This window comes from Crocodylus siamensis, chromosome 4 (genome assembly GCF_052110815.1).
Source record: "Crocodylus siamensis isolate JL-2025a chromosome 4, ASM5211081v1, whole genome shotgun sequence".
Taxonomy (NCBI): Eukaryota; Metazoa; Chordata; order Crocodylia; family Crocodylidae; genus Crocodylus; species Crocodylus siamensis.
The window spans coordinates 29,246,025-29,262,740 of NC_143398.1; the positions used below are offsets into that span (position 1 = coordinate 29,246,025).

The 16,716-nt window shown below is 43.6% G+C and overlaps 1 protein-coding gene across 2 annotated transcripts in view; it reads left to right on the plus strand.

Annotated features, from left to right (window-relative positions):
• GRAMD4 (GRAM domain containing 4) overlaps positions 1 to 16,716 on the plus strand; it is a 109,668-nt gene that overhangs the window by 67,526 nt on the left and 25,426 nt on the right. For both annotated transcript variants that reach the window (XM_090042085.1, XM_090042086.1), the window contains exons 5-7: positions 9,390 to 9,451; positions 13,619 to 13,751; positions 14,237 to 14,262. In XM_090042085.1, coding sequence (XP_089898211.1) covers positions 9,390 to 9,451; positions 13,619 to 13,751; positions 14,237 to 14,262 — 221 coding nt within the window. The remainder of the gene's footprint in view (positions 1 to 9,389; positions 9,452 to 13,618; positions 13,752 to 14,236; positions 14,263 to 16,716) is intronic.

Consider the following 16,716-nt stretch of genomic DNA (forward strand, 5'->3'; position numbering starts at 1 on the left):
AATAAACCTGTGTGTCCTGTGTCAGGTTTCCTTAACTAATGAGTCATGGATGGAGCTATAAACACAATACTTTGGTTGTGTTTCTAGCATTTCCAGTTGTACTCTGCCACTGTATAATATTGCACCTCTCTTGCTACTCATGCACTTCTCAAAATATAATTTTATCCTTCCCTAGTTGCAGTATGTTTAAACACAAATGAGTCCGATATTTTTTTGTGCTACTTCTACAGGGACCTTTCTGTATGTTAGTCTGAAAGTCCAAGTCTAGGAAATAGCAAGCTGTGTAAGCAATATGGCCTAGTCGAATCTCACAGCTCAGGCCTTAGAATGATTTTGCATTTGCCTTTTCCCTTATTCCTCTTCTAGGCAAGAGTTTTAGTCAGTGGGACTGATCCTGTTTGGTCTGGGTATGGGGCAGGTTTAGGAACTTGGCTTTTTCTGTGCTCCAGACTTCTATGGAGCTGTAGGGGAAAATAATTGTCAATCCTTCAACTATTTTCATGGCTTAAAGGGGAGCTCAGGAACTGCAGAAAGACTGTTCCTTTCTTGGGAATGTGTGTATTACAGACTATCTGTTGGATATTTCCTGGATTTAGGATTTGGCACATGATCCAATAGACCCATAAGCTGGAAACGTAAATATTTGTTGGTGCTTAAGACAGATCTCTGTGGAGCAGTTAATTGCAGTTCTTGATTGATTAACAGGTGTAGCAAGACCTACCCTGGATTGCGATTAACCTGATGATTCTGTAAGGCCAAGCTGTGGGTGGGGAGAATGGGTGTGTGTGTATAGGGGGAGGGTGTGGAGTGGCATAAGGGTTGAATGGTAGGCAGATGGTAATTGAGACATTTTCTTATTCCTTCTTTCCTTCCAGCAAAAAAATCTCTACCAGAAATTGCTACCTGATGGGGGTTGATATCTTAAAATTAGCTCTGATTAATCAGATGATAGAATCTCTCCCCTTAGAAACATGGGGAGAGAAGGGGTCTGTGGTACTGAAGGTATCATTATTTTCAAATGAGACTTAATGCCCAGGCATAGACAGCTTGTGGACATAGACTACCATGGTACTTCTATCATTGTAAGAATGCAAGTGTGAATCCCAGTGTCCTGACAGGGCACTTATTTGGATAATTACCATCTGCCTGCCCGACTCTAGCCTTTCACTTTCCCCTGAAGCTGTTGGTGGTAGCTTTGATTAATAAACACTTATGCAGGGTAATAATTCTGCCTATTGTTCTGTGTCTTAAAAATGTTGTGCTGCAAACAGTTTCAGACTTACCTGGCCAATTCTTTAAACGCTGCCATGGATGTTGTTTATGCAGTTGCCCTCCCCACTCAGTTTCATCTTATTATGCACTGTCAAGGTAGTTCTTTGGATTTAAGTATTTTATAGGGAAATAATTTTCATGTTTCTTTATCCTTGCCTGTTAAGTATGTTGTGACTGATCCTGGTCGTTACAAGATTGTTTTTTTGGCAGTCCTAGAATCTTTTAAGTCTTTGATCTAATTCTCTTTGACCCATTTAAATGGACTGTGCATAACACAGGGTTGAGTCGGGCAAAACTGTACTCTGAACTGTTTTGCAAAGACAACTGACTGACTTTCTCTTTCTTGTCTGTGTAATGGCTTTCTGTTACTGTGCATGACATGCCTCCCCTGGCTGTACTGTGTTGTGCAGGTTGGAGAATGTTTTGATTTAAAGCAAACCTTGTGTGGGTTCACATCTTTACATTGAGGTGCGCCAAATAGAAGGGAACACAGTTAATGTGCTATACCTTGATTTTCTTTTTTCTTCTTTTCTTTTTTTAAATCACAGTTTTTGATGGTCACCCCTGACATTATAATTAGTAAACTAAGGAAATGTAGTCTAGGTTAATGATTTTCAATCTGTAGTCTGTAGACCCCCAGACATCTCAGGGGTCTGCAGAAGATGACTATGATCAATCAAAAGTGTGTAAATACCCACATGTACAATTCAAAGGGATCTGCAAATGAAAAAAGGTTGAAAACCAGTGGTCTAGATCAGGGTGCCACATCCACCTGGAGCCCCAGTCTGGATCTGGACTGCAGGGACTATAGTATGAGGGAGGCTGTTGTCAGGCTTCACAGCAGCAGAGCTGGTGGTGGTGAAGGGTGCACTGGAAGTGGTAGGCTCCAGGGCTGGGGGCCCACCAGCAGTGGGAGGGTTCCGGGAGCAGTGGTGCAAGCTGTGGCCAGCAGTGCCAAAGGGCATCAAATTCCACATCAGGCCACCCCTCTCCCAACCCCCTCACCCCCAATTTCCAGTAGCCCGGTAGGCTTGATAGAGAGGCTCTTTGAGCCATATGGCATTTTTATACATGCACGCACTGAAGTGCCAGGTGCTTACATTTGTATAAATGGTGAAATGCGTGTCAGTGCTGAGAAAATGGCGGTGACACATTTTTGAACTGAAACACTTTGAAGGTGTTTTAGTTCAAAAGCACAATGCTGCCATTTTCTGCATGCTGAAGTGCATTTCACCATTTATACACGTGCATGCGACAAAGTGCTGAGTGCATCATCTTGCATGCTTTGTAAGATTTGATTAATCAAGTCTGCTCCAAAGCACTGGATTTCCATTTTAGAGTAATTTCATCTAGATTAGGGCTGTCAAACATAACTGGTTGAATCCTTATGGCAGTGGAATAATATGTAGTTGAGAGGAAGTATCGAGTGGGATTCTCCAGGGATCTGTCCTGAATCTGGTATCGCTTAATATCTTTTTTAGTGATTTGGGAGGAAGCAGTTGTGTGAGCCATCATCAGACTTGTAAATGACACCAAGATGTGCAGAGTTGCAGACACTCTGGATAGTAGGGCTAGGATCCAGAAAGACCTGGATAAAACTGGAGAAATGATCTAAAATCAGTCAGATAAAATTTAACAAGGACCAGTGCAAAGCCTTGAAATTGGGATGGAACAATCTCCTGCACAAATACAGGTTGCAGAATTGCAGAGAAGAAGTTAGGGGCTATAAATGGGGACCTTTCCAAATCATGATTGTGTGACTTCTGTGGAAATTGGATGATCTCTGTGAAATTCACGGGGAAAAAAAATCTTACTAAAAATGCTGGCTTCGCAGTAGGAGTCAGCAGTCTCCTGGCCACGCAGCTTGGCCTGGCCAGGAGAAGGGTGGAGGGAGGATATTAGCACGAAGGTCAACAAGCAACTCCCACCCTGCCCCTCTGATTGGCTGAGAGTGCTGCCTGTCATGTGGCACCACCCCTTCCACCAATCAGTGGTAAGAGGCAGGACTACTTGATGGATAGTTCTCTCAGTGAACCTGCAGTGTGAGGGGTGGGGCAGTACGATGGACAGCTCTCTCCAACCAATCAGTGGCGGAGACTTGGGTCACCAGGCCTCCTTGGCCAATCATAGGCTGTGGGAGCCCCAGCCATGATAAGCCCTTGCAATTGGAAGCTGGTTCTGTGGTCTGCCCATGAAATTGGCTGCCTGCCTCCAAGAGTTGGGTAGACCTCTAGTTATAATGGACTGTAAGCTGCATATGTGCTAACAGTATGCTCTTATTACAAAAAAGTCCAATAACAGAGGTCCTTTGCACTTCTGCACCTTACAGTCTGTACAGTGGCTGGAGGATTGCTTAGGATTTGTGTCTTGTTTGTTCATTTTTTATAGGGGAAAATTCTATTGATAGTACTTGCATTGTAATTGAAGGATGATATGCAACATGTCCACGATTGTTGCTGCAAGTAGAAAGTTTGGAAACAGTGTTAATTATGTGGTAGTGAAGCATTTTACAGCCTGTGCTATGTAGTTTCTCTGGAAACATAGAGGTTGTGCAGATGTCAATGGGGGAGTGGCGGGGGGCACAACTCTGTCCTGCAGCTTCTGCTGCTTCCAGGTGCTGGCCAGCAAGGGTGCAGCTGCGTGTCCCACCGTCGGCACAGAAATCACACCACCACTGCCACCCCTGCTGCTGCTGGGTCTTCACTCCAGCCAGTCTGTAGCCCCATGCGTCCATGCACATAAATCGGGCGGGGGGTGTACCTCACGCCATGCATTGCCTATGGCGGGAGGTGTTCTGTTATTTTTAGGGCCTTACCAAATTCGCAGGAGAAGTGGGCTGCATGGCAGCTCCTTTGACTTTACAGGTTCCCTCATATACCCCCATCTCCACCTGCTGATTGGCCAAGGGGCCTGACTTTTGGCTTCTGATTGGCAGGGAGGTGAAAACCACAGTTTTAAATACAGTGCTGTTTTTGCCTCCTAGGTGGTCAGCATCAAGCACCAAGGCCACTGGGGCCCCGTAGCCAATCAGCATGGGGTGGCGTGTGGGTGGGAACCTGCAAAATTAAAGGAGCTGCTGTGCAGCCCACTTCCATCATAAATTCACTAGGGTCCTAGCTCTTAACCATGTTGTGTATATTGGAGTTTGCCTTCAGCATACTTCTAGCTTTATAGAAGTCCTGGCAGTCTGAAGGTATGAATAGAAATTACTACATAGTCCATTCTTTTTAGAAGAATTTAAACCGTAGCTTGCGTGTGTAACTTGTGTCATGTGATTCTTTAACTTGGTGAAGTTGAGGAGTACTTGGCTGTTCATAGAAATGGCAGAACTTAAACTTCTGGAATATAGTGATGAATTTGTTCTAGCACTGTGCTTGTCTGTTTGCTACATCTTGGACTCTCTCTTGCTTTGTAAAGTAGGAAAGGCAAAGGAGTTGCAAACCCCTGATAAATGTTCATGCTTTGAGGATTGGGACTGAAATATTATACTGTATATAGAGCACAGACATGGGTTAATATTCAGTACGATACTTACCTGAGTGGGTATTTTAGAAATGAGCTGTGCTGTGGAGTTGGTATAGAACTAGAGGAAGGATTTGAACAGTCATAGAAACCTAAAAAGCTACAGCTGGAAGGGACGTCAGGGGCTAGGGACAGAAGTTACATGCAAACTGGTTTAAGTGATCAGAAACTGGTTTAAGCCTGTAACAGAGCATAACCTCAGTGCACATAAACCAGTTTCAAAATGGATGAAACTGGTTTAAGATAAATCTGGTTGAATGTAGTATCAGACTTAACTGATTTAGGTCAAACTGGTGTCCCAGACGCCTTCCTAGTTCATGTTAAATCAGAGTCCCCCAGCGTGCTTTTCAGCCCTGGGCTGGGTCGTGCTGTGTGCTCCAGAGAGCAAGGGCTGGTTCTGCCCCTCTGCTCCCTAGCTGGAGCTATGAGGGATGGCTCACTACCCCCGGCCCCAGGCAAACACTTGCTGGGGTTTGGGGCTAGGGAGGGGGGTTAAACCCACCTTCCTCTGAGCGCAGAGCTGCCCTGCCCTTCTAACTTATTTTAGTGCTGGCTTTGACTGGACTACAAATCCCAAAGGCACCTGGAAGCAGGAAGAGGAACTGATGATCAGCCCTGCAGAGTCATAGTTTCATAGTTTCTAGGGTCGGAAGGGACCTGAGCAGATCATCTAGTCCGACCCCCTTTCACGGCAGGAAAGAGTACTGGGGTCAAATGACCCCAGCAAGATGTTCATCTAATGTCCTTTTAAACACCCCCAGGGTAGGAGCCTGCACCACTTCTCTTGGAAGCTGGTTCCAGACCCTAGCCGCCCTGACCGTGAAGTAGCGCCTCCTGATAGCTAACCTAAATCTACCCTCTGCCAGCTTGTGACCGTTATTCCTGGTCACTCCTGGCGGTGCACGGGGGAACAGTGACTCCTCCAATGCCTGCTGATCCTCCCTGACTAGTTTATAACAGGCCACAGGATCCCCCCTCAGCCTTCTCTTTTGGAGGCTGAACAGGTTCAGGTCCCATAGCCTGTCCTCGTAGGGCCTGCCCTGTTGTCCCCTGATCATACGAGTGGCCCTCCTCTGGACCCTCTCCATGCTGTCCACATCCCTCTTGAAGTGTGGCACCCAGAACTGGACGCAGTACTCCAGCTGCAGCCTGACCAGTGCCACATAGAGGCGGAGGATCACCTCCTTGGACCTGCTCGAGATGCATCTGTGGATACATGCCAAGGTGCGGTTGGCCTTCCTGACTGCCTCCCCACACTGCCAGCCCATGTTCATCTTGGAGACAATGATGACCCCCAGATCCCTTTCCGCCTCCGTGCTGACAAGAGGGGAGTTCCCCAGCCTGTAGGTATGGTGCCGGTTGTTCCTCCCAAGGTGCATCACCTTGCACTTGTCTGTGTTGAAGCCCATCCTATTCTCGTCCGCCCACCCTTGTAACCTGTCTAGGTCTGATTGTAGCCTGTTGCATCCTTCCAATGCCCACGTCCCCCCACATCTTAGTGTCATCAGCAAATTTGAACAGGGTGCTTTTTACCCCCTCATCCAAATCACTGATGAAGATGTTGAACAGCGCGGGCCCAAGGACTGAGCCCTGCAGAACCCCACTGCCCATGTCCTTCCAGGTTGAGAAGGACCCATCCACTACCACCCTCTGGGTGCGGCCCACCAGCCAGTTGGCGACCCATTTGACTGTGTGGGTGTCTGCACCACAGCCCCCCCAGTTTCTTAATGAGAACGGGGTGAGAGACAGTGTCAAAAGCCTTCCGGAAGTCCAGGAAGACTATATCCACTGCTACCCTTGCATCTAATGATCTGGTGATCTGATCGTAAAAGGCTACCAGTTTGGTCTGACAGGACCTGCCACTGATGAACCCATGTTGGTTGCCCCTAAGCATGCAGTCCTCTGCTGGCCCCTCCTGGATGTGTGCCAGCATAATTTTCTCGAACAGCTTGCCTAGGATCGAGGTAAGACTAACCGGTCTATAGTTTCCCAGGTCCTCCTTCCTGCCTTTTTTGAAGATGGGGACCACGTTGGCCCTCTTCCAGTCCTCCGGTACCTCACCAGAGCACCACGAGTGCTCGTAAAGTTGTGCCAGGGGACTTGCAATGACCTCGGCCAGTTCCTTTAGAACTCTAGGGTGGAGATCATCCGGGCTGGCTGACTTGAATACGTCCAACTCCTCCAGAAGCTCCCTAACTAAATCCTCAGTAACCCGTGGCCCAGGTGTGCCTCCCCCGGGGCCCGAGGGGGGCCCAGCAGGGAGGTGGCTGTTCTGGTCCCTACTTAGGAAGATGGAGACAAAGAAATCGTTAAACATGTTAGCTTTGCCGTCTGGTGTGACGACCAAGTTGCCCATGACGTCCTGCGAGGGTCCCACATTACCCGGGACCTTCTTTTTACCCCCTACGTATTTAAAAAAGGACTTCTTATTGTCCTTAATCTGGGAAGCTAGCCCCAGTTCCATCTCTGCCTTGGCCTTCCTAACTACCCCCCTACATCCCCGAGCAACTACAGAATAGTCCTCCCTGGTGATGACCCCTTCTTTCCATTGGGTGTAAGCCTCCTTTTTAGCAGGGAGACATTCCCGGATGCTTTTGGTGAGCCATGGAGGCTTGTGTGCTCTCCTGCTCCCTTTGATCCTTGTTGGGATTACCTTCCTTTGGGCTTGGAGAATCATCTCATTAAGCAGCAACCACTCTCCTTGGACACTCGGCTCCCCTCCCCTCCAGGACCTCAGTGTTTCTCCAACTATCCTCCTTAGCTCGTTGAAGTCTGCCCTCCTAAAATCTAGGGCCGCTGCCTTACTTCATGCCTTTGCCACCTTGCGCTGGATGGTGAATTCCAGCAGGCGATGATCACCGTCGCCCAGATGGTCGAGCACCCGCAGCCCCCTCACCAGGTCATCACCCGTGGCCAGCACTAGGTCCAACAAGGCGTCCCCCCTGGTGGGGCTGTGCACCTCCTGGGTTAGATGGAGATCCTGCACTCTGGCCAAGAACCTACGTGAGCGTTCGGACCTGGCTGACTGTTCTTCCCAGCAGATGTCTGGGAAATTCAGGTCCCCCATGAGTCCTGCTGCAGTGATTGTGGACTGCTAATCCCAGAGACCTCGGGGGTATCAGGAAGAAGAAACGAACACACAGCCCATGCTGGCTGTGTGCCAGAGAACCGTGCTGTTGCACCCCTTGTCTTTTGGCTTGAGCCACTGCAGGCATGTGGCTGCATTTCCTGAATTGCAAGTGACTGTCTGTTCATTTGTTTATTGGTTCAATCTTTGCAGTTTAGACTAATGTGCAAAGATGGAATCAATTCAGCCTAGGGCTTTTTGACTGCTTGTACTTAGCCAGGAGGTTTAGTTCAACCCCTTGCACAAGGCAAAGTCATCCCTGACTAAACATCCTGTCAAATATTTGTCAAACCAGGTCCTGAAAAGTTCCAGGAATGGAGATTCCACAGCCTCTCTGGATAGCTTGTTCCAATTATTAACTACCTTTATAGTTAGAAAATTAAACCTAAAATGCAACGTAAATCTCACCTGCTGCAGTGGAGATCATTGCTCCTTGCCTTGTCCCCTGCCTGTGTCCATCTTTTTACAAGACTTTATTAAATCCCCTTTCAGTCTTCTCTTTGCCAGATTAAATTAGTAATTCTCAACCTCCCTCATAAAATGCCTGCTCTTAGCTTTTGCTTATTTTTTTACTACAGAGAATTAATAGAAGAGTTTTTCTTGAAAAAGAGAACTTGGAAAGAGCACAATAGGTCAGAGTGTTTTTGACCCTGTGGATTCCTTTGTGAAATTTTTGGGTTTATTTTGTGAATTATATGTAGGCGTTTATATACCTAACAGTGCTAGTATTGTGTGGTATCTCCAAAAGGATCTCGTGGCAGCTGAGGGTGAAGTGGCAATTCAAGCGAGAATCATTGTACTAAATAACCTTAGTTCTTCAGGCTTTCTGCCAAGTCGTGTTTCCCAGGCCTCTAATTTTTTGTCACCTTCCACTGGAGTTTTTCCAGTCTGTCCATATCCTTCTAGAAGTGTGGAGCCCAAAACTACACACACTGCTCCAGGCAAAACCTTGTCAGCTTTGGATTAGAGCAGAGAGATCACTTCCCTCTATTTTCAAGCAACACTTCTGTTAATGCAAGCAAGCATGCTGTGGCGTCTTTTTGTCCAAAAAAACCACCCAAAACCACTGGCTCATTCCATTTATGGTCCACTGGAAGCCCCATGTCCTTTTCTGCAGTATGATACCCTAGCCTGTCTGTCTGTATTTATGCAGTGAAGGAGGGACTTGCTTTAGCCATAAATAACAATTGTATGCTATTTCCATGGATTAATTTTTTTTTTGAATTTTAGTGCTAAATTTATTGCAAGTTTGCCATGGAAACACGTTGTGCTTCTCCTCCAGCCCCTCTCTGTGTTGCCTCAATCGTGGCAACATTGAAAGCATTTCCATTTCTCAGCAGAGGACACCCTGCAAGCTGTAGATAAACACTAATAGCATTTGGCTTCATTTATGGGAAATTACACGCATGAAATACCCAAGTTCTACAGTAATTCACATTTTTTTCTTGTTCCTATTCTTTCTTTACAGAACAGAAGAGCTGCCTACAACTCAGCAACCTGCAAAACCACCGACGCAAGTCAATGGAACAGGTAATCTTAAATAACTAGCAACTGGATTCACTTACCTGATTCTCAATGCAAGTCATTTGCTTTCTCCAAATGGATCTGGAAAATAAAACTATAACACTGGTATAAAGCTTCTGGTTGTTTGAGCAGGTTTTGAGAGAGCTATATGTGAGGGAAGGTTTTTTGTCATGCCTTCCTCTCAGAATGTGGTCCTGGCTTATTGTCTTGCAGCACTGGAAAAATGGAATGATTTGTACATTATGGTATTATCAGATCCCTTTCCTTTATTGCAGATATGCTATACATCCTTGTGGAAGTATGGCATAACTTTTTTGGTGATGTTGAGAAAGTGATGTTGAGAACTGACTTTTTTCTAATGTCTAGTTTGCCTAAAGCTGCATCTTTGGCTCAGGCTATTAATCAAGCATTCTGTTGCTCCTCCATCCACTATATCACTCCTAATTTTATAGAGTTTAATTTGTTTTGATTATTTAGTACAAACTGAGTTTTGGGGAAGTTGTTAACCTGTCTTCTCCTATACCAGTTTGGAAAGCAGAAAGAGGGGAAAATAGCATCTTTAAAGCTTAACTTAAAAAGTTCTTTCCAAGCTAGCAGTACTGTTTCATCCAAACATAACAAGTTTTCTTGCACCTAGAACCACTAAAAATCAAGACTCATCTGCAGTTTATCTCCTACTGAAGCAATCACAAGCATCTAACATGGCAAACTTGCAGCATCGTTCAAAAGCTATGTTATAGGCTCAGTGTATGGCAGTGGGCTTTAAACATGGCTTTTGCCAGAATAGTTACTCCCTGTCTGTGCTGCAGATTGAAGCTTGCTGTTTGTGACCAGGCTACAAAATAACATTCGGGCATAGTTCTGGCTGAATTGTGTTTGAATTCTGCCCCCCACCCCTAGTTTTAATGCCAGTGCTGGGTAGCTTTATCCTGTTCTCAGTTTGTAAACGTCTAAGTTTCTACCCATTCTTTTTCTCTCTTTTGGGCAATGAAGTATTACATGGGGTATTAGTGTTCACAGCCTCTTTACGTACCTTTTGTAATAAATAAAAGTTCAAGTAATATAACATCTTACTACTTTCCTATGCTACATTCACATAAATGTTTTTGTTCTTTTAAAGCTGCCTTTTATTCTAACTCCATAAAACACTTAGCTGAAGTGAAAGAAGGTGACAGGCATGTGTGTGGTATTTGTATTTCCTTTTGAGAATGTTGGAATTATTATGGGGTTTTTATGGCAGGGGGGAGGGAGGAGGAGGTTGGATTTTTTTTCAAGTTTCTAACCACGATTATTCAGCGTTAAGATGACACTTGCAAGTTGTGCAGACAGAACATATGGGGACTAGCTGTCAAGTAGTCAGTCTGCCTCAGATTTGTCAGCTTTCCATTTTCCCTCATGCTGACGGAGGGGGGTGGTTTGAGAATGAAAACCTGTTCTGCATATATTACTATTTGTTTACGTAAAGCATTGCAAGGACAGTGCATAATGCAGGCATACCTGGCCTATCTCCAGTCTAGTTTGATTTCTTTTTTTCTCAGGATACTTTCTCAGAACCAAGCTGGCTTTTCAAAGACTTGGATATCTGGTTACTATAAACAAGCTGACTTGGTTTCCAGCGTATAGGTTTATTTCTAACTGCTTTTTCAAAACTTGAGATGGTTGTACTTGTGGTTGAAGATTCACAAGGTGGTTTTCCTTAGTGATGACAATGTGAAAATATTTAGTGCTTGATATCTCCATTTTCAATTCTGTAAGAATCTGTTTCATACTCTAATGTGAAATAATACTTCTAACTTCCATAAAAAGCTGTATGTTGAAGAGGAAATTACCGTATGCACCTAAATTGAAGACTACTTTGAATTTTAATATGGCCCATTGTCATTAGATTCTAGACATGGAAAACTATAAATTTGTTTTAATTTTCCATTTCTTCAGTCTAGTTATTGGAGGGTCCTTGTAAATTCATTCTTCTCCCTTCCTCTTCCCCTTACTCCATTGCCACAGGGAAAGTAGTGGCAGGAAGACCAGTGACTAGGGGACAGGCAGCCTTCTCCATGTCCCTTATTCCTTTCCTGTCCCATTGCCGCTGCCCACACTGCAGTTACCACCAATTCTGAGGGACCGCTGACGACCTTTACAGCTGCTCTGTGTCTGTCTCTACTGGGGCCACAGAGCAGCCAGCCAGACCAGGTCAGGTTTGAGGCTGGGGGTGCAGCAGGTTCCCCAGTTGCTCCATATGCCCCTTCCCTGTGCTACCCCGGCTCTGTGCACTGCTCTCCCATGTTCTCCCTTGCTCTGTATGTCCCTCTTACCTGTGCTTCTCTATTGCTGCCCCCCACCCCCAGGCCTGTCTGGAGGTGCAATAGTTGCTTGCCCAGTCTTTACTTAAATCTAAGATAAATATTTTTACCAAAGTTGAAAGGAAAACTCATCTTGGATTCAGGTAAATATGACATTTTATTTTTGGTCTGCTGGAACCCGAGTTACTTAGAAAAATACATAAATCTTTCTAATAGAGTTGTCTGGGAACCTGGATTGTATGTGTGTGTGTGTTTACTGCAAGGTCCAAACTGGGAAATCTGGGGTATTCAAAGATTTGTATTTAGGACAAATCAAAAAGATTGTCAGTGTGGTCCCATCTTTCTCCCCTCCATGCAGAGTATTGTTTTAAGATTTCTAGAGCGGACTAGTCTCCAGGCAGGTTTGTGAATGAACTGGAGTTCCCGGGGTTTATTTTATGGGTGGTTGAGGAACTGAGAATCTGGAACTCTGGGAGTCCATCGTGCAGCCTGAGCTACTGAAAGAACTGCAGACTTGGGAGCTGGATTTCTCAAGAGCTACCTGGCTCCCTGGTAGGCAGGTGAATCGGCAGGAAATCCTGTGGCTTCCATCAAAACAGGGTGGTCTAGCAAGAAGCTTTGTTTATGACACATCTTAGGTTGACAGACATTCCATGGGAAAACTTGATCTTAGCTCAGGTATGATAACAAGTGCAGATCTTCCCTACTTGGTACCTGGTAAGGTACTTTTAGTATGAGCAGGCATCTAGATACATTCCAAGAACTCTGCCACAGAAAACTGATCATTAGAGAATGTGACTGACTCTCATCTCTCTGCTAAAATCATGCAATTTGTTATAAGAAAATTGTAGTTTGTGTAGATTGGGCCTTAAACTTGTAGGTGGCAGGAGAGGGGGTTAACATTTCCCAAACCGAGGAATGGATTTATGTGATAAAATGGGTCTGGCCTATGTGATAAAAGGGATGTTATCCTTCTTTGGCAAAGGGGAAGAGGCGTGTGAGGAGGGGCTCTTTAACTTGACTAACTTGTAATTGTTTGGGCTGTGGGTTCTCGGAGAAAAATTAATCAATGATGACATGACTATTCCTTGAGAAGAACCTTAATTATTAAGTCATGACCTTGCACTACAGCAGATTCCAAAATTTTATGAACTTTGCTCCAGCATAAATGGAGTATGTTTCTTTCTTATTCTTAATAACTAAAATATTTAAATGCTCCTTGTAAAATAAGGGATATTTGACTTCTATGCAAAACAGTTTTGATATTAAAATCTCATGACCCTTAACTAAAATGATTTATCCACTTTTTATTAAAGGGAAAAATTACCAGTCATTATCTTAATCATAATACCAACCAACAAATGCTTGATTTTAAAATAGTATATCACAACTAGCATTTGGTTTGGGATTAGTCAGTATTTGGAAAGTTATACCAGCCCCAATGAGCCTGAAGTCCAGTGCACTTTTTGGTTGAGTCAAAAAATCCTAGTAACAAACTGGGTAATAACAACTGAAAGACTTCATTGAAAGATCATGTCTTAAGCATTGAAAGCTTGAGAAATTTGAGAGCATATCTGAAATGAAAACAACCAAAAAAGGTAACGCAAACATCATGATGCTAATTAAATTTATAATTCTGCTTAAACTCGGACAAATTATATCTATAAAAATATACAGCTGTTTAATTTATATCTTTAGTTTGTCACAGCAATTCGAGTCTTGAGAGAAGAGGTAATTTACAAAGAAGGCCACTAAATTACAAATATGCATACAGAAGCAATTCTGGTTGCATCTTACAACAATTTACATGTGTTCTTTTCAAACAGATTCATTTTGAGTCTTAATATACAATGTATACCATTTGGGTCTACAGATAAACGGAGTCACACGGTGTGTTCAAGAGTCCAGAAGTGGTTTTATGACAAATTTGGAGAATATATCGAGGACTTCAGATTTCAGCCAGAGGAAAACACAGTGGAAACAGAAGAGCCACTTAGTGCTAGAAGGTAAAAGCAACTAAAGAATGCTTTTTCAAATTAAAAGGGCATACTTTTTTTTCGAAACGAATGATCGATTGCAAATAATTATTTGCATAAAAAGTAATAAAAGCAGGGCTGATGACTGCTTGTAAAATGAATGATTTTTATTGAGAATTGTATCCCATGTTTCTTTGCTTTATGGAATGATATGATAAATTAGGACAGTTCAGACTTAACTAGCTTAAGGATGGCTTGCTTTAGCACAGAGGATAGCTTCCTCATTAGAATGTTGAAACTTTGTTTCCAGGTTTTGATCTGATGTAAAGTAGTAGGGCTTAGTAACTCATTTTGAGATGTGCTTTTGGCAATTGAGAATAACTTGTAACATTGATTTACTTGATATCCATGTACAGCATGTACTATACCAGAACACAACTTGTACAGATATGCCAAGTTGCACTGGAATGTGTACAGACTGATTGACATGTTACATTTATCCATATTTTTTCTAGGTTAACTGAAAATATGAGAAGACTGAGTAAGTACCAAGCAACAGCCATATCTAGACATAAAACGTCCCATTTTAATGTAGCTTAATATTTATGCATACAAAAATTCATAGGTTCTGAGGAATAGATCTAGTTGAGAGGTAGGAGTGGTTTCTGAAACCTTAAATTCTTGCTTAGTGTAGACAGTTCCATTTATTTACTGTAGAATGCTAGGAATCTGTCTGTGCGTCTCTCTCTCTAAGGTTGTGGACAAGTGATGTGCAATTTTTCATTGGGTTTGTATACTAATGGGTTTCATTGGGCTTCTATACCAAACCACATCAGGATTGTGAATGGACATACAATCGTATGTGAGAGTAGTAAACAGTAGGTTGTTATTCTAGTCACTTAAATACTGTGCCCAGTTTTGGTCCCCACACATCAAAATGGATATAGAAGAACTAGAGAAGGGCTACAAGGGTGATGCGTGGTATGAAGATGCTTCCGTGCAAGGAGAGACTAAAGAGGCTAGGTCTGTTTAATCTAGACAAGAGATGCTTAAGGGTTTACAAAAAACTAAAGGATGAAGAGAGAGTAAATAGGAAATTATTTATAATAATATTAATACAAGAACTAGGGGTAACAAAATAAAACTAGTAGGTAGCTGAAACTAAGAAAAGGAAGTTTTTCACACATGTAACTAAAGTGTACAACTCATTGCCACAAGATGTTGTGAAAGCTGACAGATTCAAAAAAGAATTGGACAAAATCTTGAAGTTAAGGTGCATCAATAGGTATTGAGCATGGATTAGGGGTACAAGCTCTGAAGTAAAACTTCCTGCACCTTAAATGGTGGAGGCTGTAAATGGGAGAGGAATAGGTGAGAAATCTTGGTTGCACCCTGTCCACTCTCCCTTTCATCATCCACTGTGACAGATCCATCTTGTCCAGTATCCTGTGGTCTGACCCCATAAATGTCAGTTCTTATGTACCTTGGATAGAGGATGTAAATATGATGCCTTTGTTAAGCTCTGAATAGACAGGATACTTTCTTGTTACAGAGACTATATTATTGTTGCTTTAATTAAGTGAGTATGGTAATGCTTTCTCAATGATCTGTGTAACCACTTTACTACAGAAAGGTGATCTTGCAAATACTGGAATACTAGTATAAAGTTACTGGGACTGCTAGGTTTGGGTCCTACCTGATGGATAGGAAATGCGAAACTTTCCAAGTGATTAGGAGAGAAAATCTTAGGGCATCTTGTTCCTTTCAGTTTACTCTAATGCTTTGTTTAGTCTAGTTGAAAGGTAACATTATCACACAATATTGCTTCCATCACTTCCTTTGGGAGACTATTCTGTGGCCTGTCTCATCAGGAAGTCTGTTGTTGTCCTGCTTGAGTAAAAACTGCAAGAGCGAGTCCTGGTATTTACTTGGCAGATCCAAATAGTTCTTAAGTTACTTCAAGTGAGTAGCAAGGGCTAGATGAATGTGAGATAGCATAAAGGCCTGCTCAAGCCACTAAGGCCTGTTTTCTGGCTTACAGTAGGCACAAATTGAAGTCAGCATTGTTACTAATGTTAACCCTCTCTTAAGGTTCTATTACTGCCGCAAGGCCACAGGAATTGCTGTAAAGAAGGGCTGAAAAGTGAACACCAGCTCTTTTCTTGCTACTGGCCTTATAACTAGTTCCACCAGCTTGGGCTGTATCATGGCCCCTTACAGCTGCCCTGACTACTGTATTTCTGCATAAATCTATCACTGCTTTTTTTTGGGAATACCCATGGAGAATATAGCAAGGATGGCTGAATGACCTGTACAGACTAAGGGCCTGGTACTCCTTAAGTTCAGTAGGACGCATGACTGAGTAAAAGAGTGTACAAGGTCAGATCAGGTTCATCAAATGCTAGGGAGTTTAAGGGTGGAGGCAGGGAAATGGCTGAAGGTTTTAAATGGCATTGCAGATTAAATTTTTTTTTTCAGGTGAGAGCATAAGAATACTCAAGCTATAGTCTTAAGCTCGTTAGCTCAGGTACAAGTTGTATGCTGGTGGTGGCAGCACAGAGCTCAGCGGGCATATCTACATGAGACAACGCGCAGACGACTAATTCTACTGTGCATCAGCGCAGTGGGCAAAGCCTGTGCTAATGCACGGTATGTTTCGTCTAATGCACATTAATGTAACCAAAAAACCCCCCATTCATTTGTGCTAATGCCCAGTGGCATCGATTTATGGCACATTAAATTAGTACCTGTCATTACAGGTACCAACTTAATGCACCATAATTATAGGACATTAATGAACATGTAGATGTGTCCAATGTAGCCTAATTTACTTTCTTAGTAGAATGAACTAGCCCACACTGAATTTCATAGATTCATAGATTGTAAGGCCGGAAGGGACCTTGGAAGATCATCGGGTCCAGCCCCTGCACCAAGCAGGAAAGACAACTGGGGGTCAGGTGACCCCAGCAAGGTGACTCTCTAGTCTCCTCTTGAA